The sequence below is a fragment of the Lissotriton vulgaris genome, chromosome 10 (assembly GCF_964263255.1).
Source record: "Lissotriton vulgaris chromosome 10, aLisVul1.2, whole genome shotgun sequence".
Lineage (NCBI taxonomy): Eukaryota > Metazoa > Chordata > Amphibia > Caudata > Salamandridae > Lissotriton > Lissotriton vulgaris.
The window spans coordinates 158,756,537-158,779,969 of NC_141698.1; the positions used below are offsets into that span (position 1 = coordinate 158,756,537).

At 46.1% G+C, this 23,433-nt stretch overlaps 1 protein-coding gene across 1 annotated transcript in view; it reads right to left on the reverse strand.

Moving 5' to 3' along the window:
• OTOA (otoancorin) overlaps positions 1-23,433 on the reverse strand; it is a 255,133-nt gene that overhangs the window by 96,936 nt on the left and 134,764 nt on the right. Inside the window, exons 15-16 of the mRNA XM_086939735.1 lie at positions 21,126-21,219; positions 4,033-4,162 (exon numbers count right to left, since the gene is read on the reverse strand). Coding sequence (XP_086795861.1) covers positions 4,033-4,162; positions 21,126-21,219 — 224 coding nt within the window. The remainder of the gene's footprint in view (positions 1-4,032; positions 4,163-21,125; positions 21,220-23,433) is intronic.

Consider the following 23,433-nt stretch of genomic DNA (forward strand, 5'->3'; position numbering starts at 1 on the left):
ACATCTCCTGTCCCCCTTCCGACGCAAAACCCACAACAATACATCTCGCCAAGGCGAGCAGCAAATGCGCTGCGTCGCTAAGCGAGACCTAAAAAGATTGGTTTTCTTACCCTAAATAGGAAAGGGCTTCTGATAATAAGTAGCTGTTAACCTTGTGGCAGACAGCTTCCAGTGAGTCGTTTTGGATAGCAGAACCAGCTCAGGCACTGCTATTGAAAACAAAGTGGTTCTCTCAACACAAACCCACTGGTTTGGGGGGAATGGAGAGCCACCAATTTATGGTGATTTTGCCATTCCATCTAATTCTATACCACGCCCCACACCGCTGTGTCTCAAAGGAACCTTTCCGTGGGACCTTGGAAAAGTAGGAAAAAAGGGATCCGGCACACAAGCACAAGCAGTGAGGTAGAGAATTTAGGTTAAGCCTGGTGAACAAATATACATCTCTTTACTGTCGAGAACGTCACCACGGGCTTATCTGACCACGGTGCACATGTACTGTACGTGCAGGTCTTGTAACATGCAGGTCTGGTCTAATCTGAATTAAAACAATAGATCACTCACCAGTCTGTCTTTCTGGGTGAAGAAAAATGTATGAAGTGCACTGCCCCTTTCACAAGTAATCCCCTGATTACCCCTATTCTTCTGATTCATGAAAAACAGCTCTCTATATATTTCTTGAGGTCTGGATGGATTTGTATGTAATATTTAAAAAATACATATTTAGACAAAATATATGACCAATTGAATATCAGGACTGTTAGTTTCATCAAAGGTTACATGCACCATTCAAATATCAAGCTATTTACTACCACCAAGAAATTATGAATTTTGTAGGCGTCCTGTGTACCACTGTGTTTGCCAAGATCCAATAAAATTAGACAAAAGTGGAATACTGTCGTACTAGAGCAGTAATCTCATATTCTCTAGTCACATTAATTAGGTATATACTTGTTATGTTACACCATTCCCCTATTAGCATAGTCAAGCAGTACAATCGGGGCCTGGTAACTTCCTACCCTGAATCCAACATAAACTGGTGTCTGGTGAGGTTGGGGAGATGTGATGTCAGTACTGTATTTGTTGTTCTGTTGTTTTTTACAGTAGGAGTGCTTCAATGATTGGTAGGTGAATGGTATAAGGCTTTTAGTGGGTTTTAATCAAAGCTGGTTCTTAGAAGGTGGGTGTGGTAGCTCTGTGTACTAAATACATCCACTGCAGAGAGGTGTTTGAAGCCACTGTCACATGTTTAAATTCCAGTGGTTCTACTCAGCCTTTGATTTGTCTGAGTTTGTTAACATTAGTTTCAAACTAACATGGAGCTGTAAATGTGGTATTCATTGCCAAGAAATCCATGGGTGAAAGTGTGCTTTAATTATATGTTACAGATTTATGGAAATGTCTGTGATTTTAGCCAATGGGTCTTAATGATATTCTCTTGGTTGCTGTTTTTTAGGGGAGTAGTTTATATTTTTCAAATAAACATTTTAAGTGAGTAAAAACCGTATTTTTACTCTAACAGTGTTTTTTCAGTGTTTTTAACGCTATTTATTGGCCTTGGTCAAACAGAGAACTAACGGTAGACGACACTTGCACGTAAACAGTGGGCTCAGGGGCTAGGATGACAGGATGGGAGTCCTGGGCACAGGATGAAAGCTCTTGTTACAGAATGAGAGTTCTGGGTGCTGGGTAGTTGAGCCAACTAGCTATAGCAAAAGCGGCAATTGATCAATAATAAAGTTGACAATACCTGATGAATCTGTCTGTAATTTAAAAAATATCTACCCAACTTTTTAACTTTTAACAGTTTCATGCTGATCAACCAAGGAATGCAAAGGTTATCGCAGAAATCCCAAAACTGCTTCCAACGGAAACTTTTTTCTCAAGAGCACAACAAAAACGACTTGGCCAAACATGGCAAGGAAGAAGGACTTGATCCATCTAATCATTGTGTGGTTTGGTGTAAATCTGTTAAGTTATTTTCTAAATAATAATAATAGAAACAACAGCGCTATCTTGGTAGCTTGTTTCTTAGTCCAGTCTGAGAGCCAAAATATGAATGAAACATAAATCTGATTGTCCAGTATAGAAACAATCTGACTGTGTCATAGTTCAAGAACTTCAAAAGCAGGTTCTCAAATCTCTGTGATCTGATAGGCCAAAAGGAGCACAAATCAGATAGGTTTGGTGGTCACTTATGCTCCTTCGACCAGTATAAATTTCTAGAACTAGCCATGCTGGTTTTCTGGCTTCATCCTTGAAAACCCCAGGGGGAGAGTATGGTAAGCACAACCTACTCTGAAGAAAAGCAGGATATATTCAAGAGTGGTAATAAATCCTCTTAGTCACAAAAAACTAAAAAGACAATTGCACATTGTTAAAAGCATTCACTTCCTTGTTTGCAAACCTCAGATTTTTTTAATGCAAATTTCCCTCTGCTATTCTTAGGCTAGCAGAAGTATAAATTGTGGATTGGGCAATCCAAACTCAGTAGCCATAAGAATAAGGAATCGTATGACTCCAAAAATAACAGGGGGACTCAATCTTTGCCAAGAAGCAACCAAACGATTAGCAAATTGTAGTATTAGCATCACTGCAACAAGCAATGCCAATTAGGCAAATAGTGAAAACCTAGCTTGCTTGGGCCATGCTTGCGAGGGTGTTACACTCTCTGTGTAAGTGACCATTGGAATGGCTGCTAATAGAGCATTTAAGGAAAGACAATGATTGAAAATGAATTTCATTCAGAGAAATAGCCAGCCAGTCACTGGGAGGCGAAATCAATCTGTATACGTGGGAACTCAGTTTGATCCCTTCCTACGCATAGGCAAGGCGGTATGAAGCATCCTTTCAATTTAGATACAAAATGTAATGAATTCAATTACCAGAATTCCAGAGGTCTCACTTCGTACCACCTGCAGTGTACCCTAGCAGTGCAAATGTGTCTCTATGAAAAAAAATCAATGCTAAGTCTGCCATTATGCACCAGAGACTCATAAAGTCTAAATTTGTGCCACATCTTCACCAACGAGCCGTCGCCAAAAATGATTTTCTATAAGACGGAGCTATGTGCAGTGAATTGTTGGCTTGTAGAGTAGAAAAAATGCTTACATTAATCTTAACCACTGGCAATTGCTCTGAGCAGCATTCATTTCTGTGCTCAGTGGGTCATTAAATACAAGAAGTAACCATATGCAGATCAATCTTGACTGCCAGGTAACCTTGGATTGCAGACTCAAAGAAATCCAAGAGAATCCCATTCTATTCTTTTACTAGCTGAATTACAATGAAATGGAATCTGATTTGAGGCATTATAATTGGCTTATATTAAACATGGCCATCCATCAACCCATAATGTTCTACTGACTTTTAGGTCCCAAAATAGCTGTAAAAAGAATTACCAGCCGCAATTTGTTCTAAGTATTTTTTAAAGATTATTTTCTTTATTGTTCAAATAGTGTCTGATATGCAGAGCCACTGCAATTATGTGACAGGGGAGGACAACATTATGAGTCAGCCATGACTGAATTATGTGGCAAGGAAAGGCAAATTATGTGGCATAATGCTGCACAGTTTGTGATAGTATTCCTTCATTATTTTGTAATTTATACACATATTAACCCTGCCTGGACAACGGTTTCACATTATTAGTACCGGTTTAACAGTCAAATACAGGAAAAAGGTGACCAGTCAACTTTTGCGAAGGGCATTCCACTTTGCGTAAACTCCTGTTGCCTCGTTTTTAGTAATTTTTAATCCGTTTGTGCTAGAAGCTACATTTTTGTTTGATCAAAATCTGCAAATTATGCAGCAGATGAGGGATTATGTGGCAACTCCAGAATTATATGGAAAATGTGTGGCAACAGAATCGCTTATTTGCAGTGGCCCTTTTGATATGAAAGATTTTTAAAGATAGTTGTTGAAGCAAAGCACAACAAAAGAGCAGAGATTCATAGGCAGCAGATGTTTCAAAATGGCTGCTATTATGCGTTTGGCATTGTGTCAGGATCCAGATATAAGTACAGTACTCACCGGGCCTCTGATCAGAGATATTAGCACGGGGGCTGTAGTCACTAACCGCATCGAACAATGCAGACATAACCTCATCTGTAAACGCAGCTCCTGGAATCTTCGAGGCAATCTGTAAAACTGGATTTGGGAACTATTTATTGATAGGGGTAAAAAACAAAATAAAGGTGGAAAAGAGGTGCATGTGAACGTTATTCATGGCTAAACAGGGAACATAATAAGGACATGTTCACTGAACAAACACATATATCAAATTTGTTAACCAGATTTTCCTTTAAAAAGTTTAACAACTAGAAGTGGACTAGATCGCTGTAGGTAAATTTGGATTCCCCCGAGGACCATTCAGACATCAAATGGCCAATTCGGCACAGCTATTTGGATTTAGACGAGCAAATATCATATGATTACGAGTGCAAATTTACTGGTGCTATTCACAAAACGAGATTTTACACTTTTAAAAATAGTTACTTACAGAGAATATTACCCTTTTGTAATCTTACCTGATGTTAACTCTTCTAGTGGTTACGAGTGGGCATTTCATGACACACTAGAAAGACTTTGCACATCCATAAACCAATGAGTTTATGTGGGTTCACACACCTTTTTTAGGTCTCGCCTGTCGATGCCCATGCGCATCGAGCAAGGCGAGAGTATTGGCACTTATCCGCTCTTTATCCACACTGCAAGGAATCGTGGCGATTCCTTGCAGTGCACGAGAAATTTAAGCTCAATGCGCATGCGCATTGAGCTTAAATGCGCGTGCACATGCCTCCAGCCGCCTGCCTTGCCTACTCTCTTCCACAGCCTCCCCCAGCTCCGCCCCCTCACTACTTGATTGCACGGCCGCTAGGCCGTGCCTCCCCTACTCTCCTCCCCCCTCCTCCTCTCCTCCCCTGCCTGCCTGCCGCTAGCCTTGTTTCCAATTATTTCTACACGCAGGCTCCATATCCAGTAGCGCTGCCTGTAAATATCGCGAGCGTTCCCCAGTCCGCCACTGCGGCTGTCCAGGTAAATAAATACAAAATGGTTGCTTGGGCGGGATCGTTAATGGGGCTGCATAGTACAGCCTGCATCTCTCCAATCCATGCATCTCTCCCCTTACCCAGTCTTCGGTTTCCAAACACGCCTCTACTGGTGCTTGCTTTTACTATTGTGCCGAAGATTATTGTGTCGCCGATTTCACGAAGCGCCTTCTGATTTGTTTTTAAGGGTCAGCATTCTAGTGTTGCCTGCTGGACCAGCACGCACGCACCATAGAGTCTGGCACTGCGTAGACTTGAATGCCCTGATCACGTGACCCGGAAATACCGAGCAATCTGGTTTGGCGCGCTCTGGCTTACCTATTTAAAAATAATCGGCCAAGACAAGCCCGTGTACACATCGAGGGAAGCGGGCAGACACTTTTGGTACCAGCGGCATGTAAGTAACCCTCCAGATTGTCCAGCTTGCTAATCTCCATTTTACTTTGAGGACATAGTGCGAAGCCGCATCACTCAGTTAAATTACCCGCTATTCGTTAACACCCTATCTTGGATGTATTTGAGTATATGATCTAGCTGCACTTATTGTTTGCGCCACGTCCCCACCACATTCCACTGCTTTACAAATATTGTGTTAATCTCCTATTGATTTGGTTCAAAATCAATTGGCGCTCCAATCTTATTAGTGATCTGGTCAATATTCCTCGGTGTTGTGCCTCGTTTTATTAACCAGCGTGCGTTAGAGGGGTGTTTCAGTCTGCCGTGACAGCTGGTGTTGTGTGTTTTCAGTGTCTATGGGTGCGCCTTGTTTTTCACGCGCCATTTGACCCGCGCAGTCTCTCTGGTCAATGGTTCCTAGAAGGGCTTCAACACGCAGTCGTCCGCGAGCCAGTCGCGGCCTGGCCTCTATGGCCGTAGCACCCTATGAGATATTACTGTGCACAGTCGCCGCATCTGCAATAGTCAACGTAGAATGTTTGGTGGTGTGGGCGCCCATCTTGGACGGTGCAAAGCCCAGGGCTACCCCTCGAGGCTGCGGCCTTGACCTCCGCAATGGAAAAGGCCTACTGTCTGTCACTCGGCTGCTTTCTAGTCTTTTACCATCTGGACCAAGTTCCGCACAGCTGCACGGATTTCTTGTGTGATAGAACATTTTTTCCATTCAGTGCTAAATGTTCCTTCCTATGAAACGCACAGACGCGCTTAATTTAGTCTGCGAGAAGAAATGCTCATGCAAAAGCACAAAAGGTGCCTTAATCTCTGCAAGCTGTTTGTTTTTCTACCCCAGGCTTGTCTATTTGGGTTTGAAAAGTCGTGTTTATTGAGGAGATGTTTCTGGGGTGTGACATTAAAATAATACACGGCTTTTCATGCTGGCTGCGGATTTTTTCAGTTAATCTGCAGGGATAGGTTTTATAGCTGTCAAAGCATGGCTGGTCCAGAATTTTTTTGCACTAATTAAAAATATATTGTTTACAGTGCTTTATCCTGTACCTTAGGATATCTAATTATGTTCAGTTCTCTGCTACCACATTATTTACTTTTGTTAATCATTTCTGCATATATATATGGTTGGAAGTTATTAGTTCACGTCATCCTGTTTTTGATTTTCATGATGGTAATTCTTTTTTTGGATGCTGGCTAAATGTTCTGCTTATTAAGCGTTAAAATACCAGGTGCACCAAACATGTTTCATGTAAATTGGGAGGTTGTTTAGTGTATCAAATTGCACATTATTACACGTATACATGTGCATTTAGAAATAACTTCACGTTTCGAAGGTACTCGGTACTTAAAGATTGTAATATTTTATTATGTACAGTGTATATCTGCCAGTGTTTTCACAAATATCTATTTTATACATACTGTGTCCTGCTATGCTATGGGCTTCAATGTGGGTGTGCAAGTGTATGTACTTTTAACTGATTCCAAAGTCATGTATGTTAGGATGTTTGTGTGTGCGTGTAACTATTTTCGTGTGTGTTGGAGAATGTGTGTATGAATAGAGGTCTAAGACTGCCGTGTGGCTTAAATGTGTTTGTTGGGATAGAAACATATACATTGGTCTGGCCCTGTCCTACCAAACTGTGACTTTGGACATATATTAGGGTGTTATCAGGGTCAATAGTACTTACTATCGACAATGGTTGTAATTTAAACAGTCTATAAGCAGTCCTCTGAAGTCATTAGATGTAGCTCACTCACCCTCACCCACACTCACCCTCACTCACCCTCACTCACCCTCAACCCCTCACTCACACTCACCCTCACTCACCCTCACTCACCCTCAACCCCTCACCCTCACTCACCCTCACCCACACTCACCCTCACCCACACTCACCCTCACCCTCACTCACCCTCACCCTCACTCACCCTCAACCCCTCACTCACCCTCACTCACCCTCAACCCCTCACCTACCCTCACCCTCACTCACCCTCAACCCCTCACCCTCACCCTCACTCACCCTCAACACCTCACCCTCACTCACCCTCAACCCCTCACCCTCACTCACCCTCAACCCCTCACCCTCACTCACCCTCAACCCCTCACCCTCAACCCCTCACTCACCCTCACTCTCACTCATCCTCACTCACCCTCAACCCCTCACCCTCACTCACCCTCACTCACCCTCAACCCCTCACCCTCACTCACCCTCACCCTCACCTTCACTCACCCTCACTCACCCTCACCTTCACTCACCCTAAACCCCTCACCCTCACTCACCCTCAACGCCTCACCCTCAACCCCTCACCCTCACCCACCTTCACTCACCCTCACTCACCCTCACTCACACTCACCCTCACTCACCCTCACCCACCCTCAACCCCTCATCCTCACTCACCCTCAACCCCTCACCCACCCTCAACCCCTCACCCCCACTCACCCCCACTCACCCTCAACCCCTCACCCTCAACCCCTCACCCTCACTCACCCTCACTCACCCTCAACCCCTCACCCACCCTCAACCCCTCACCCTCAATCCCTCACCCTCACTCACCCACACTCACCCACACTCACCCTCACCCACCCTCACTCACCCTCACCCTCACTCACCTTCACCCTCACTCACCTTCACCCTCACTCACCCTCAACCCCTCACCCTCACTCACCCCCACTCACCCTCAACCCCTCACCCTCAACCCCTCACCCTCCCTCACCCTCATTCACCCTCAACTCCTCACCCTCACTCACCCTCAACCCCTCACCCTCCCTCACCCTCAACCCCTCACCCTCACTCACCCTCAACCCCTCACCCTCAATCCCTCACCCTCACCCACACTCACCCACACTCACCCACACTCACCCCCACTCACCCTCACTCACACTCACACTCACCCACCCTCACTCACCCTCACCCTCACCCTCACTCACCCTCACTCACCCTCACTCACCCTCACTCACCCTCACCCTCACTCACCCTCAACCTCATGCTAAAGATTTACAAAAAAAACCATTAACAATTCTAAAAGCACTAACTCTAATGCTGCGAGACCTATTGCATTTCTAATGCTTGTTTAACCCATTATCACTCATGGAATGGTTAGAGTTTCACTCCTGCCATGAGCAGGGCTGGACAGGCTATAAGTTGCACCGGGCAAACCCCCAGTGGGCTGGTGTCCTAGAGTCTGATTCTTGCCCGCCCATGGTGGAGGCCATCTTTCTCTCCAGTCACCAGGTACTACCGTTTATTTCAACGCTCTACGGGAGGACCGGTGACACACACCTACAGTGTGCTCGTCAGCACTGGCCCTGCCCTGCAAATCAATTCAGTGGGGAAAGCTGCATTTTATAAGAAGCTACAGCATAACAACGCACCCAACGTCACGTGTGTCGTCATCCAAAGGTCAACTCAAAAGTCACAGGAAATATTATTGCAAGGAGCTGCCTGGTGAAGGAGCAGTGAGCCAGTTTGGGACCCATGCAAGTTGGCAGCGGAGAAGGTATGTAAACAATGTTTTAAAGGTCTGTGTTTGTGTGCAAGTGTGGGCACCCGCCCACCATGTAGTGAGTGATTTTGTGTGTGTGTCTGTGTGTGTGCATGCCTGATGGTGCTTGGCCCATGTAAATTGATGGGATTTATCATTTGGGGGGCCATCCAGAGACCCTGGCACAATTTCATTTGAGGCACTCATGCTTTTTAGATTACAATAGTGTAATTTTGAACAAGCGGATGTGTGCTATTTGCAGCGGTGTGAAACAAAGTGATTGGGGTGACCCTGCAGAAAGTGATTAGGGGCACCTGAGACTCCCACCCTCACAGATATTCATAAGCCCACTAAGCCAGCATTACTAATAATTTCAAAGCCCAGTCGCTACCATTTAAAAAAATTAAATAAACTACTTAGGGACAGAGATGGAAGGCACATAAAAATGAGGATGACTCCTTGGAGCAGAAGATGCTGCTTGGTCAATAGACCTCCAGGGTTCCCCAGACAGTGCTTTACATGAAGAACTGTAGGTGGTATATCTGGAACATCTCTTTAGAGCATTGACATGTTATATGTGCAGACAGTGCATCTGGCAATTGATATTGTCAGCGAGGACTAGATGCAATAGCAGTGGTAATCAGTAACACATGCCACCCAAAAAACGAGTTTTTTTTAGAATAAGTCAAATATTTTGGTAATCAGTTTCTCCACCTTCACTGGCAGGTGATGAGATAGGATTGATCAAGCCAATGGTTCCTGATTTGAATAAGCGTTCCTCGCTCTTTCACAGAGCCAATAAATATCAATGATGATGTATTATCACATTGAATAATTATCCTGGTCTGGAAGAATGCATCAAGTGTCATCAGAGAGAGAGTTTTAAAGATGTATTCCTGCACATGAAAAGGTGCTCAGCTTACTAGGCGGACTAGGGGGAAAAGTAAATAACTGCGAGGTGAGAAGGAGATGGTGAAAATGGCAGTGTACAATGAAAAATGTGTTGTAAAATGCACTATTTTCTCTCCTATTTTTATTTAAAAACAAACTCTTGGATGGATAATCCCTGCAGATCGCACTTGTAGTAGCTGGGACCCCTCTGTCTATACAGTATGGTGATTGGTCCCTCACAATTTGCCCGGGCTGGTTCCCGGTCTGGCTCTGGGCAATAGTAAACCCCTTCTGGGGATGACAATCATCAGGAAATATCCACACAATTTTTGAGGTCTTGCCAGCAGGAAAAATGTTTTCTTGTGGAAAAAAATAAATGAGCAATTAAGCTGGTACAAATGCACTTTTAGAATGCGTTGTTACGCATAGTGTAATTATGCATGCGGAATTAACTTTGCATGAATCGAAATTAGAATTCACAAAGGCTTCATGGGAGTACTCCTGGAGTACTTATGGAAATCTACAACTTTTGTAGGTTTCCAGGTATAATCCCGAAAGGCATGGTGAATCCTAGAAATCTAAAATCTACATCTAAATATAAGAAGAATCTGACCAGTGTAGATATTTTTAAATGTATATGAGAATCAAGCCCCAAATGTTCATCCTCAATTGAGGTATAACATTAAGGGTGACCTGCTCTACACACATTGATATGTGAATGTATGTTTTTGTTTTTTGTAGTGACTTTTTGAGAAAAGCCCAAAACTCAGCCTCGGTTTTTGCCGCTTTGATCCTCTGTTCTCATTTCACTGAAAGGAAGACTGCCTCTCTAGCCTGGAGCCTAAAATATAAAAGGATGAAGCCTTGGCTGGAGTTTCTTATGCACTTCTGGAAACCATTTTACATTATGAAAGTATTATTTAGCTTTGAAACTAGTCTTACACTAGCATTGGAAAAGGCATTAGGTCTTGATTATGCGAGAGCTATTGGCTTTGCCAATGTTTTAGCCATGTTGTATAGCATAGTCTATGGTTCAGCATTGCTAAAAGTTAATGGTGTGGCGTAGAGTGGTGTAGAGGAGAGTGGACTAGAGTGACCAAAGAATAGAGTGAAATAAATTGGTGTAAAGTGGAGTTGAGTGGAGTAGAGTGGTATTAGTGCCAATAACGGCCCGTACCGGCTTACACACAACCCCCCCATCCCACAATAACGGACACCACACAAGTTGATGGAGAAAGTTGTTGCAGTTTTATTAGCATATACATTATGCCAACATGTTGGGTTAACTTACGGGCGATCCAGAGCAGGCCGCCCCTCGCAACCCGCACACCTGACCGAGCTATAACCCCCGCGGTGTTAAACCTTAGGGGCGTTATCAGTTTGGGGGGGGAAGGTCTAACCCCTACCCCCGGCGAACCTCTCGTTCACCCATTTACTCAAACCCCCCCCCTCGGGGGGCAGAGCGTTGGCAACCCCCGGTTGCTCAGGTACACAACCGCCCGAAGGACTAACGGGGCGCTGTCAGTCCCCCAGGATCCTTTTACTGTGGATCTCCCTGGGGGATATATCGCTCACGCACCCTTCCGGTGCTCCTGTAGAGGGTACCCTTCTGTACCTTCCTGTATTGGATCGCCCTGTAACTCCGCCTGCAACACAAAAACAATTCATTAGTAGTAGCCCCCCCCACCCCGATCTGCCCAAGAGCAGGGTAAGCGGATGGGAGGGAAAAGAACGCCGGGCAGTCCGGGTCCGCGCTGCGGGATTCTCCAGAGGTGGGGGGCGAGGGTCTACGCGCCGCTGCACAGGAACAAAAGAGGACGCCTGACCCTCGCCCCCGGGCTATATAGCCCTCCCCCACTCTCCCCCAGGACCGCAAATGTCCTCACGCGTGGGGGGAATCCCAGGTTGACCACTGGCTGACCACCGCGTCAGCCAACCACTAGACCGCTCAGGGTCCGTGCCATCCTATGGCACTAAGGATGGCCGCCCTCGCAGGTAGCCACCTTTGGTGTCCCGGGGCAGCCTGTCATAGTGCCAATATCGGCCCGTACCGGCTTACACACAACCCCCCATCCCACAATAACGGACACCACACAAGTTGATGGAGAAAGTTGTTGCAGTTTTATTAGCATATACATTATGCCAACATGTTGGGTTAACTTACGGGCGATCCAGAGCAGGCCGCCCCTCGCGACCCGCCCACCTGACCGAGCTATAACCCCCGCGGTGTTAAACCTTAGGGGCGTTATCAGTTTGGGGGGGGAAGGTCTAACCCCTACCCCCGGCGAACCTCTCGTTCGCCCATTTACTCAAACCCCCCCCCTTGGGGGGCAGAGCGTTGGCAACCCCCGGTTGCTCAGGTACACAACCGCCCGAAGGACTAACGGGGCGCCGTCAGTCCCCCAGGATCCTTTTACTGTGGATCTCCCTGGGGGATATATCGCTCACGCACCCTTCCGGTGCTCCTGTAGAGGGTACCCTTCTGTACCTTCCTGTATTGGATCGCCCTGTAACTCCGCCAAGGCTCTCGGCGCGGCAGCCGCCGTCCGAGAGTCCCCCCAACCTTTATCTTTCCTCTATTTACCACCCGCTGCCCCCATCGCTTCAGATAGGTCCAGCAGGAAAATGGCTATCCCTACTTCTGATAGATGGACGCCATCCTCATCAAAACAACCCCTACATTTGGTGTGCAACAAACTGTCTTATGACGCTGAATCCCCTCTGCTCTGTGAATTTGCGCATGGCACTGTTCACTCGTTTGCGGGAAGTTTGGATGACCCCCCCTGATCTAGCGCCCTTCCAATGCAGTCTAGGCGTGATCTCAGACCACCATACTTCGCACGGCCCCAACAGATTGCTCAAATCGCTCAGCGTGCCCTCATTAACTGCAGCAGGGCCCTGCGCTCCAATGGGACCAATTCCTCGCCTCCCAAATGCACAATTAGCAAGTCTGGTGGAGATTCACCCCCGTCCAATAGTTGCTGAAATACACGCTGCACGCTACTCAATGCCCGCCAACCAGTCTTGTGTCACCCGCTCATGAGCGTATGTACCGTTTGTAACAGCTGGACTCCCAGCGCCCCACCTGCTTTATATTTGCCACTGGCAGCCCTGCCTAAAAAGCTGTAGTCGCAGCACTTCTCCTAAATGAATGGGTACAAACCTTTTTCCCTGTCTGTTGTAGCCAGCCAATTCTAAGCAAGCGTCCATGACGCGCCGCAGCTGGTACTTAGTCAGGGGTTTCATCTGCATGAATCAGCAGGTAACCTTCCCCCGGCGGGCGCCGCGCAAGATAAGTTCCCACCAGTCGTACGGGACAATACCTGGCGATTCCCAACCTGTTCAGCACTATTACCTTGCCTACACCTCCTTGGACTGTTGTAGATTACCTCAACATTATATAGGATGACCTGGAATCAGGCTGGGGGAGGTATGTGTGGCTAATGCAGGCCCAAAATTCTGAGCAAATAGACAATGCATCAACCAAGTGGCAATTAGCCGGAGAATCGCAAACTGGCAATGCTGTGGTCCCACTAAATGAGTGTCTTGGCGTGGGCCAGGAAGTATGGGTTATCTGTGTGGCTCATGCAGGCCCATCTAAAATGTAGTGCTAACCATCTATTCAGGTGAAGCGCTGAACATTGCCTGGAAAAGGCTGCTACGCCATAGCCTCCCTAAATTTCTTACAAAAGGAGCACTACACTCCCAACAGCCCATCTGTTGACATGGTCGATGCTGCTTAGTGCACAAGCTTAAGAGGCCCCAATAAAGCTTTCTCGCATAGTCCCTCATGAACTGGCCACCATTTTTCAGAGCTACACGGGTTCCACCTGAACAACCATTTAACTACTGTCTGTGATCGAATGCTCACCAGAGTACCTAACCGAGGGCCCTCGACCCCGTGTAAACCCTTGCCGTTCAATAGACTGTTTTTGCTACTTGCCCACCTCTGGGCCCTACCAGCAACTCTTGCCAAGAGAAATGCAGGTCCTCCTGTCATAACCCTATCTGGCCAGAAACGTGCCAGCAAGAGTCGAATTATACTGGGCCCCAGGAATCACAACACGCTATTTCATCGGCAAAGGCCACCCATGGTATTGACTTACTCCGTGCCTGTTGTAGTGGACATATCCGAAAGCCCAGCAGTGCTACTTAGCGATCATTAAGGGATGGTGCATTGTACCAGCAACCCCCACCCTGGCTCAAAAGCCGTTATCTTGTTGTAGAAAGTAGCATCGGTGGGCCGTCTCCACCATGAAGAAGTCCAGCCTAAACTTTCTCCCTAGCTGGGTTAGACATTTACCAGTATGACCAGTGAGTACCCCGTGACCAAGTGGCGAGGAGATTAGAAAGGGCACCCCTCCTCCTTTTGCCGGAGGTGACTTGCTATGACAGGAAGCATAACATAGTTATACTTTAGTGAGTACCGGTGTATTATTGTACATCAAGTGAACAGGTTCCACAATGTTTGCTCAAAACCCAACATAGCTTCATAGACAATTCCACCAGTTACACTATTAAAGTGATGCCCTCCTGCGAGCCCTGTCAGGGGATACCTAAACATAGTCTGTCCCTCCTTGTGCATGATATCACACGCCAATGTATCCCTGAGTATAACCCCAATACTTAAGTGCAACAAGCACACCCTTTTATTCCCAAACTTTAAGGCCTTGACTGTATACTACGGGTGGAGCCTGTGTACTTGTTCCCATTGTCATGCAATTGGAAAACAGTTACACTAAATCCTGGACGTGCTGACCCAGAAACCCAATCACTGGACCCCAGTGTATTGTTCCCTAGATCGTGCTCCTCGCCCAGCAGGCCACCCAGCAAGGCAAGAGATTGACCATGAAGACGAAGACTGTGCGTTTCTAGAATAGAGAGAAGATCCCTGAGAACAGCCCGTAACCAGCAATATAAGAAAGCGACATGGTAACTCGCTCGCAACTCCTGGTCCCTTACTTACGCACCAGGTCCTGTACAAAGAACATGTACAGTCCCAGCAAGGGAGATGCCTGCAAAACTGAACCTCCAACTGCCAGTTGGAAGAGGCACCCAATCATTCCATTACTAATAGTGAGCTGCTGCGAAAACATATAGCAAACACGTAACCTGTCCCTGCATAAAGATGGAACCACCTTCTGAAATAGCAGGAGATATGCCCGGGCCTGTCAGTAACTCTTCCCTAAGAGGGCGTGAAAGAGCTGGACTGTATGAAGTCAAATTAGATCCCAACAGCTGGACTGTATCGAATACAAAGCTGATCCAAACCCGGGGCCCCCGGCTAAGTATCTACCAAGGGTAACCTAAAATACTACTGCATGTGTGTTGTGCCCTGAATGCACTCCTTCCTGGTTTGGGGAAATTACAAAAAATGACATGTAAAGGTATGTTATGCCCTTCTATACACCTGCATGGAATTAGCGTGCAGGACACCGAAATGAGCATGCCAAGAAGCTGCCCTTTGCATGGGGAAGGAGGAAGACAAGCAAGCTTGCCCTAATAAAATGCGCAGTCAAGATGACAAATGCACATAGGAGTGAGTAAAATTGTTCACCCCTTACCATTCTACCCAGAACACCTCACCCCAGGCCTCCAAAATGACCTCAACCAAATACAATTATGCCCTCTAATAAAAGAAGGGGAAGCATACATAAGGCTAGCGATAATCCCCTTGATCCAGGAAGTGTCTTACCAGTGTGTTCATGTGCTCTGAGTCGGCCATCTAGTACAGAATAGCTTTCTACCTGCGTTAGGTACCCTTATGTAACATATACACAACACTTATCTCTTGAAACATAAATAATGCTCCATCTGTAACATGGATTTATGCTTCCCGTACTTGGCCACGTGCCACCATGGCCTACGGAACTCTAAGTGCCTGAGATTGACTGCCTTTCAAGCAATCCAGAAAGCTCCCTACCTAAACCTAGAAAGCTTCTGTAACTAGTATTCACGCCACCTTACTTCCTGTAACGTACCTTTTGCTACCCCTAGTGTAGCATAATTAAAATCAAGCCATAGTCATCTTAGTCTCCACAAGATACTCCAATTCGTATGCAGGTGACATAAGTTCCCTATATACCCAATGTTACTTGGGGAAGGGGGCCTCTAATATGGAATATCGCAAAGATGCGTAAGGCATCCTCCCGCGTGTTAGCACCGCACTAATGCCCGCCATACTAGAAAACCGGAGTCTGTCACCCCTGTACCTAAATTGCGAGACATGCTGGCGCAATCTGACATGAGGTGTACCCCAGAGCACCTTCTACGTGGGGAGGAGGTAGAATGGCTTGAAGAACATTCCGGAAGTAAACATAATTCCCCATAACCTCCTGGAGCTACTGCATTGAAGAAACGAGGTTCCTCCTCAGTACCTGTCATACTGCCTACAATAATAGAGTCTCGTCACTGGCCAGGGCAACAAACTAAAACACACACCTAACGGAATGCCGATAAAAGGCCGCGCCCGCTCAATAATACCCCACAAAGTAATAAACCCGCGTCGTACAGAAGTCCGACCATGTCCATCCAACACCTATGCTAATCAAAGGCACCGTAACTGATACACAAACCTCCAGCGGGGCCAGGTACCTCCACCTAGCGTGCGCGGCTAAGATCTCTTATAACCTCTCTTGCTGCCTCTTCTACAGCAACCTCACGCAAGGCACATAGCGTCATGTGAATTGCCGACGGCCACCACGGAGCGCGCCTGCAGGCCCACTAGTTCAGGCGCAATGCGGAGTCGCGCAGGACCATGAGCGACTCCAGCTCCTGTCCGCGATAACACAAGGATTAAGCAGAGTGCGCCTAAATAATACTCAACAGTTGCAAACAAAGGAAACACGTGCACTGTATTCCCCTTAAACCAATAATATCGGAGGGGCTGCTATGCATAAGACCGCCCCGGACTGTTCCCAAACAAGCACATACTAAAAACGTTGTGCTTCCAAAATGTCCGCCCACAAACGACATACACTATAGAGTCGGACAATAAGCCAATCTGTCCCTACAAAATGGCCGCGCTGGGCGCCATTAACTCTCTGCACCAGACCTTAGTGCCCCACAAATTGGCCGTACCTGGACGCCATTACCACGTGGTGCTCAAACTATAGCAGACCTTCTACTCAACTTTTATTTTTTAATTATTTATTTATTTATTTTTAAAGGCAACTGGCTCCTGATAAAGGCTGCGAATTAGTAGACAGACATCCTTGAACAGGTCTGCATACCTTGCCCTGTTGATCTTTTCTACAGGCGAGACCTAACCCCAAAGCGACCAACAAGTAAAGCTAACATTCTGCGCCAACAGACCTAGCAATCCAAACGGGAAGAATAAACTCGAGAACTGTGGTAAAGTGAGCAGAACAGATGACAGTGTTTGCAACTGAATGGCTCTTTGGACGCCTGTGCTCAACACTCCCACCTACTTGCAGCATTCCCTGGATTATGGTAGGAATTGCCTGTGCACGTTAATTACAAACAAGAGCGTTTGCGTCCCTCTTCTTACACGTGCGCTTGCCAAGTTGCTTGTCAAGTTGCTTCATAATGAGACGTATGCTTTGGTATTTAGTACAACTGTAATATTTACATGTATCAGATTTGTTCCTATTGTGCAACGCTCTGACACCTTCGGGTCAAGTCCACGCTATATAGATCGCATAAATAAAATACATAAACTGTGCCTACTAAACCCGACACAGCCCGACTGCGTGTAAACTCAGATATTGCCGCTAAACTTGCCAAGATACACTTAAAGGAGAAGTGTAGTCAGCGCTTGAAGTACCAGCGAAGAAAAGTAACTCGCCCCGCCTCCCCTCCTCCTGTTGGGAAGGGGGGGGGGGCTCAGGAAAACGAGAACCCTAGCTCCCAGGCGCAGCTAAGGGGCAGGATATTGCACCCAGTCACTATACTGATCAATAAATATACTTGTGGTCAACGCATCAAGTGGCCCCTAGCGGTAGACGATCCCCAAGCCCCGACCGCTCCTTGCCTGGCAAAGCAGACCCCTGCAACTGGTGGCCAATCACGCCGGGAAAAAAAAAAAAAAACGCGACCTCGGGAAGATAACCGGGCCAATTCCAGTCCTGACAGGGCCTCTAAACCCCACCACAGAAAAGCTCCAAGAAAACGGACCCCCAAGGAAACAAGCCACAAATACAGCACTACCACGAAGCCGAATGTATGTAACCAGAATACCCCGCATTCCAAAGCATAACCAACGTGACATCCCAAAACACTGTCACAGAGCTATCCTTCCCCTGCTGAATGAGCACACATAGAGCAGAGGAGGCAAAGGAAAAGGAGGAGGTGACAGAGGGGAGTGGGAGCAAGAAGAGAAGGACGAACAGAGACAGGTCGAACAAAATACTACCATGGCGAAAAATAAAATACTGTTTTAGCACGTTTTGAGAGGAGGACTGAATGACCGAACAGTAGCCGAATGTATGTAACCAGAATACCCCGCACTCCAGATCCCACGGGGATCGCATGTGCTTTCCACGGATGCAAGAAATGCGCCGCGTATCATAGCCCCCGTGGAGCAGACTGCTCCCCACCCCCACCAAAGTGCACCGCCCCATCCCTGGGCAGTTACCACATCCCCGCCTCCTGTGAAGACGGGGGGGGGGGGCGGCTTGTATTGGGCAGTGGAGCCTCTGCTGACGTCATCTGTCCCTCCATGAAAAGGGGCGAAAGACAAATAAATGCCGAAAGGTGGCGGGGAGGGACGGGCGATAGCAGGCTGCTTCCCACTCTGAATCAGTGATAGCTTATACATACTACCGAGGGACAATGTCTGAGGCCACGGCTGTCAAAGACACACACCCGCTACGCATGATATTAAGTAATTTACCTAAGCACAGCGCCACGACGTTAAATATGCACCACTGTTTACCCACTACACGCACCCGTTAAACCGAACATGCCACATGCCTGAAAATATGCCACGTATACAAACAGAGTGCTACCCCCACTGGAGTAGTATAAAATTAGCCTTTTTGCCCTCCTTAATTGCACGGCCCGAGAACAGGTCACACTAACCTCGTAAAGATTGCCCGCCGCTTCCTAGTCCCTAAAACCCCGCATAGCAAAATGAAATCACCTTACCGCAACCAGAGCAGTTTCCCCGGAATACGGGATGCTAAGAAAGTGCCGAGAATGAGACTCGAACTCTAGTACACCGGTCCGAGGTCGCACGCCCAAACAGCCAGGCCAAATCAACACCCAGCAAAGATACACAAGGCGGTCGAAGCATTGTTCATAACACAACACAGCTATGACCCGGGCCGCTCTGCCCCCCCCCGCTCCTTAGCGTCGAACTCGCTGCCAGAAGCGAGGACCCCCTCAACCCTGACTCACCTAATAACCCGGACGACAAAACGGCACAACGATCCCCGGCGTAAAGGGACACCGCGTCCAGACCGCATGGCTGGAGAGACAGCCCAAAACGGCGTCAGGGTGAGGGGACAGCGGACCAAGAAAAAGAACGCCGGGCAGTCCGGGTCCGCGCTGCGGGATTCTCCAGAGGTGGGGGGCGAGGGTCTACGCGCCGCTGCACAGGAACAAAAGAGGACGTCTGACCCTCGCCCCCCGGGCTATATAGCCCTCCCTCCCTCTCCCCCAGGACCGGAAATGACCTCACGCGTGGGGGGAATCCCAGGTTGACCACTGGCTGACCACCGCGTCAGCCAACCACTAGACCGCTCAGGGTCCGTGCCATCCTATGGCACTAAGGATGGCCGCCCTCGCAGGTAGCCACCTTTGGTGTCCCGGGGCAGCCTGTCAAGAGTGGCATAGAGTGCCATGGAGTAGCATAGAGTACAGTGGAGTGGCGTAGAGTGGAGTAGTGTAGGGTAGAGTTGCGTAGAGTAGTAGTATAGAGTGCAGTGGAGTAGAGTGACAGAGTAGAGTGACGTAAAGTGGAATGGAGTGGAATAGAGTGGAGAGTTATTATTCTGGTTCTCCTGGCTCAGTGATGAATTTCAGATGTAAGTAATGAATCCTCCAGGCTTACTTCTCAAATTCAGGAGTACTACACGAGTAAGTCAAAGCCAAACCTTTGTGAATTGGGCCTAAAATATTCAGCACAGCGATACCAAAGGGGGGATGATGGACGGAGCATTTGAGCAAATCAAACATTCCACCAGTCAACTGATCAGGGTTTAATCCATCATCATTCTTCACCACCCCAGTTCAGACATGGCCATATGCAAATAAGTCTGACCCTGTGCCTCATGGGAACAGTCCAGCCCGAACTGCAAAGCCCTGTCTTCCCTGGACCGGAAACAAGCATCCTGGGACCGGTTTCTGGCTAATCAGCCGTCATCAGCCAGGCTAGCTTGAATCCAGTGGCAAAGTGAGCAAGGAACCCACGTCTGGGCATTCCCTGATACCCTGCCAACTTAGGGCGAACAAAGCGATACCAAAGGGGGGATGATGGACGGAGCGTTTAAGCAAATCAAACACTCACCCTCAGTCAACTGATCTGATTTTCATCCATCATCATTCTTTAGCTCACTCCACCACCCCAGTTCAGACATGGCCATATGCAAATCAGTCTGACCCAGTGCCTCATGGGAACAGTCTAGCGAACTGCCAAGCCATGTCTTCCCTGGACCGGAAACAAGCATTCTGGGACCGGTTTCTGGCTAATCAGCCGCCAGCAGCCAGGCTAGCTTGAAACCAGTGGCAAAGAGAAAATATTCAGCACAGCATACTTCTCCTTAAACTGTGCTCCTTTAGAACCCAATCATTCAATAATTGTTGATAACAAATTATACTCATAAATACTTTCAAACCTGCTTGATAAATTGTTAATGTAATCATTCCCATAGGAAAATGTTTACTCTTTTGAACTTACTCAAGCCCTGGGCAAATTGATATTCCTATAACAACCTTTTGCTACTGGACTTATTTGTGATGGGTAAGGGGAGAATAGACAATGATAATGGGTTTCAGGAGGGAGTCAGATTTGTTAAGACATATGACAGGTGGATGTAAGTTCACAATGGGGCTTGTTTAGAACTTGAAGTACAAAAGAAAAAACAAATGTATGTACTCAGTATCTCTTGCAGGTTTGGCACAAATAACCCTCAATGCCTGACTTCAAATAAAACCCTGGTTAAACTCAAATTAGTACTTATATTTTAGAAATGAATGAAACAGACGTTTATTTTTAAATATCTTAAATGCTAGTAAATGTGTCTTACTCAGTAAATGTTCATAAATGTGCCCTATGCTGTAGGCCGAGTATCTCATCAAACAGTTTTCAGAGGTTACCTGAAAATATTGCGTTACCTTTCTGGCCAGTGTGCTAAATTCTTCTCTTGAAAGAAGAGCCAGAAAAGATCCAAGATCCAGTATTGTTTCAGCAGCCCATCCCTTGGGACTCCTGCAATTGAAAGTAAAGCACAGGAAAAAATCTTAATGAATTACTTATTTCAAATTAGAAGTAAGGTATTATTAAAATGATTTTATTATTCTTAGTGAGAGAAAGCAAAGGACTCGTGTCTAATATAATGAAAGTTGTATTAATATGCTCTTTAGTGAAATAGAAAAAATACTGTATTGTGTTTAGCGAATGGCTTGTCGTGAGTGCGAAAACAGTAGTATAAAAGCCCAGTATTCTTAATTTATATTTTGGTATGAATAAATAATAGAAAAAGTGAATGTGTGAAATTTGTTGATAGGGTCATTGCTCATACAATGCACACATCAACAATATAAATACAGGAAAGAAAACAGCCCAATAAGTTATGTGCGAAAATAAAATAAAAATGTTTCTTTATGTGTGATGATGCAAAGGCACTAATACTTATATTTAACAATCTTATACAAGAACAATTCAATCATAGATAGAGTAAAGCAGTGAGATGAGGAAGAAAAGCCAAAAACAGATGCACAAGGGGCAAGGGAGCACAACCAGAATACCACAGGATAAAGCAAAACCTGTTTTAATCATCAAGACAGCCACTTATTTTCTTAGCGTCTTCTGGGAAACAGGTGTACTTGCATCTCTGACCCAATCAAATTTACCGAAAATGTTACATCTCTTCACCAGTCAAGAACTTTGGAATGCACTCAAGGTCAGAGGATCACTGTGTCAGTATAACAACCATATTTAGAAAATATTATTCAAGAAGGAGGACACCCCCAGGTGGTTATTGACCGGTGTGGAGCCAGAGGGCCTGACACAAAGCATGCCTACCAGTATTTTCACATTCTATGATGTAGGTTAGCGCTCTAGTTCTTTATTTGAACTCAGTGATATTTACAGGCAGCTGTTATGGGAACAAGACATAGGGGTGTGAGTGTTGTGATTGTAATGAAACTCGCCTCAACTTCTGCCATTGAATTGCCTGGGTAGACCTTGGTCGGCTAGGAGCAGTCAAATAGCAGCATATGGATAGGGTACATCTGTCTTAATTTGCAATATCAACAATCCTAAACAGCTCAATCTAAATAATATGATTTGTATCCAGTTGCAAAAGAATGTCACTGATGACTGAGGTATTGGGGTAGTTTAGATATTTTTACTGGAATTATCCTCATTTGGTGCAGCATTAGGCTGGTTAGTCCTAAACCAAGTGAGGAAATTTCCCTGTCCTAAAATTCCCAAGTCTGAAAGTGTCTCTTCCCATGAGTCATCCTTTTTTTGCTTCTTAATAAGGGTTTTTACTGTCTGTCCTAAGTCACCAATACTTTTCTGTGGGGAGTGGCCGGTGGCATTCCCTGTTTCTAACTAAGGGCTACCCATGTATTGTATTATTTCAAAAAGGAGAACTTTGGGCCATATTTGCCATTGGTGGTTTTGTTCACAAAAGGAGTACCTCTGAGAATTTTATGAGGTCCAGGGTTGAGGGGCATGGCACGTGCAAGGAATGGTGAGGAGAAAATAATTTCCCTTTCTTCTGTATTATTTACAACCGTTTACTGTAACTTCTTTGAAAAATGCTAACTGTTTTAGTCACTGTTTCTAACTGCCTCCAATATATTCATCCAATGTTGTAAAGGGATAGTACATACACTGATATTTTAATCAATCTCTATTAATTCTCCTCAATTTTGTCCCTGTAATCAATATCTTGTGATAAAGTTTTTCTGGAGTATAACTATTTTGCCTCTGCGTAAAGATTTGGCACCACTTTCTGATTTCTGCCCTGCAGTATTTTATTTAACAGTTTTCGCTGATGCTTTCTTATTGTGCACACTGGCCTAATCAAGATTTTCGCTGTGTGATATGACCTGCTGAGTGGCTTTCACGCAATGACATGTCGCGTCCTGCGCTGCTTTGTTCCAAAACCTCACAATTCCTGGAAATGCCAACACTGCTCCTTCCGGGTCCTCCTCCATGTGATAATTGGAATCACAGTGCATAAGTAGCCAGTAACTAGAATGCTATATTTAAAATGCACATGTAGTGTGCTAATATTACCTATATCCTTCGGTAGGTAGACTGTGACCATTGCTGTCCAACAGTTTGTTTGAGTGCCAGACCGAAAAGCGCCCACCTTCCAATGGCTCACTCCGCCATATCAACAAAAAGAGAGCGACATTTGATGGAAGCCACCTTATTCCAGAGCTGTTTCGTAAAACCTACAGGTGT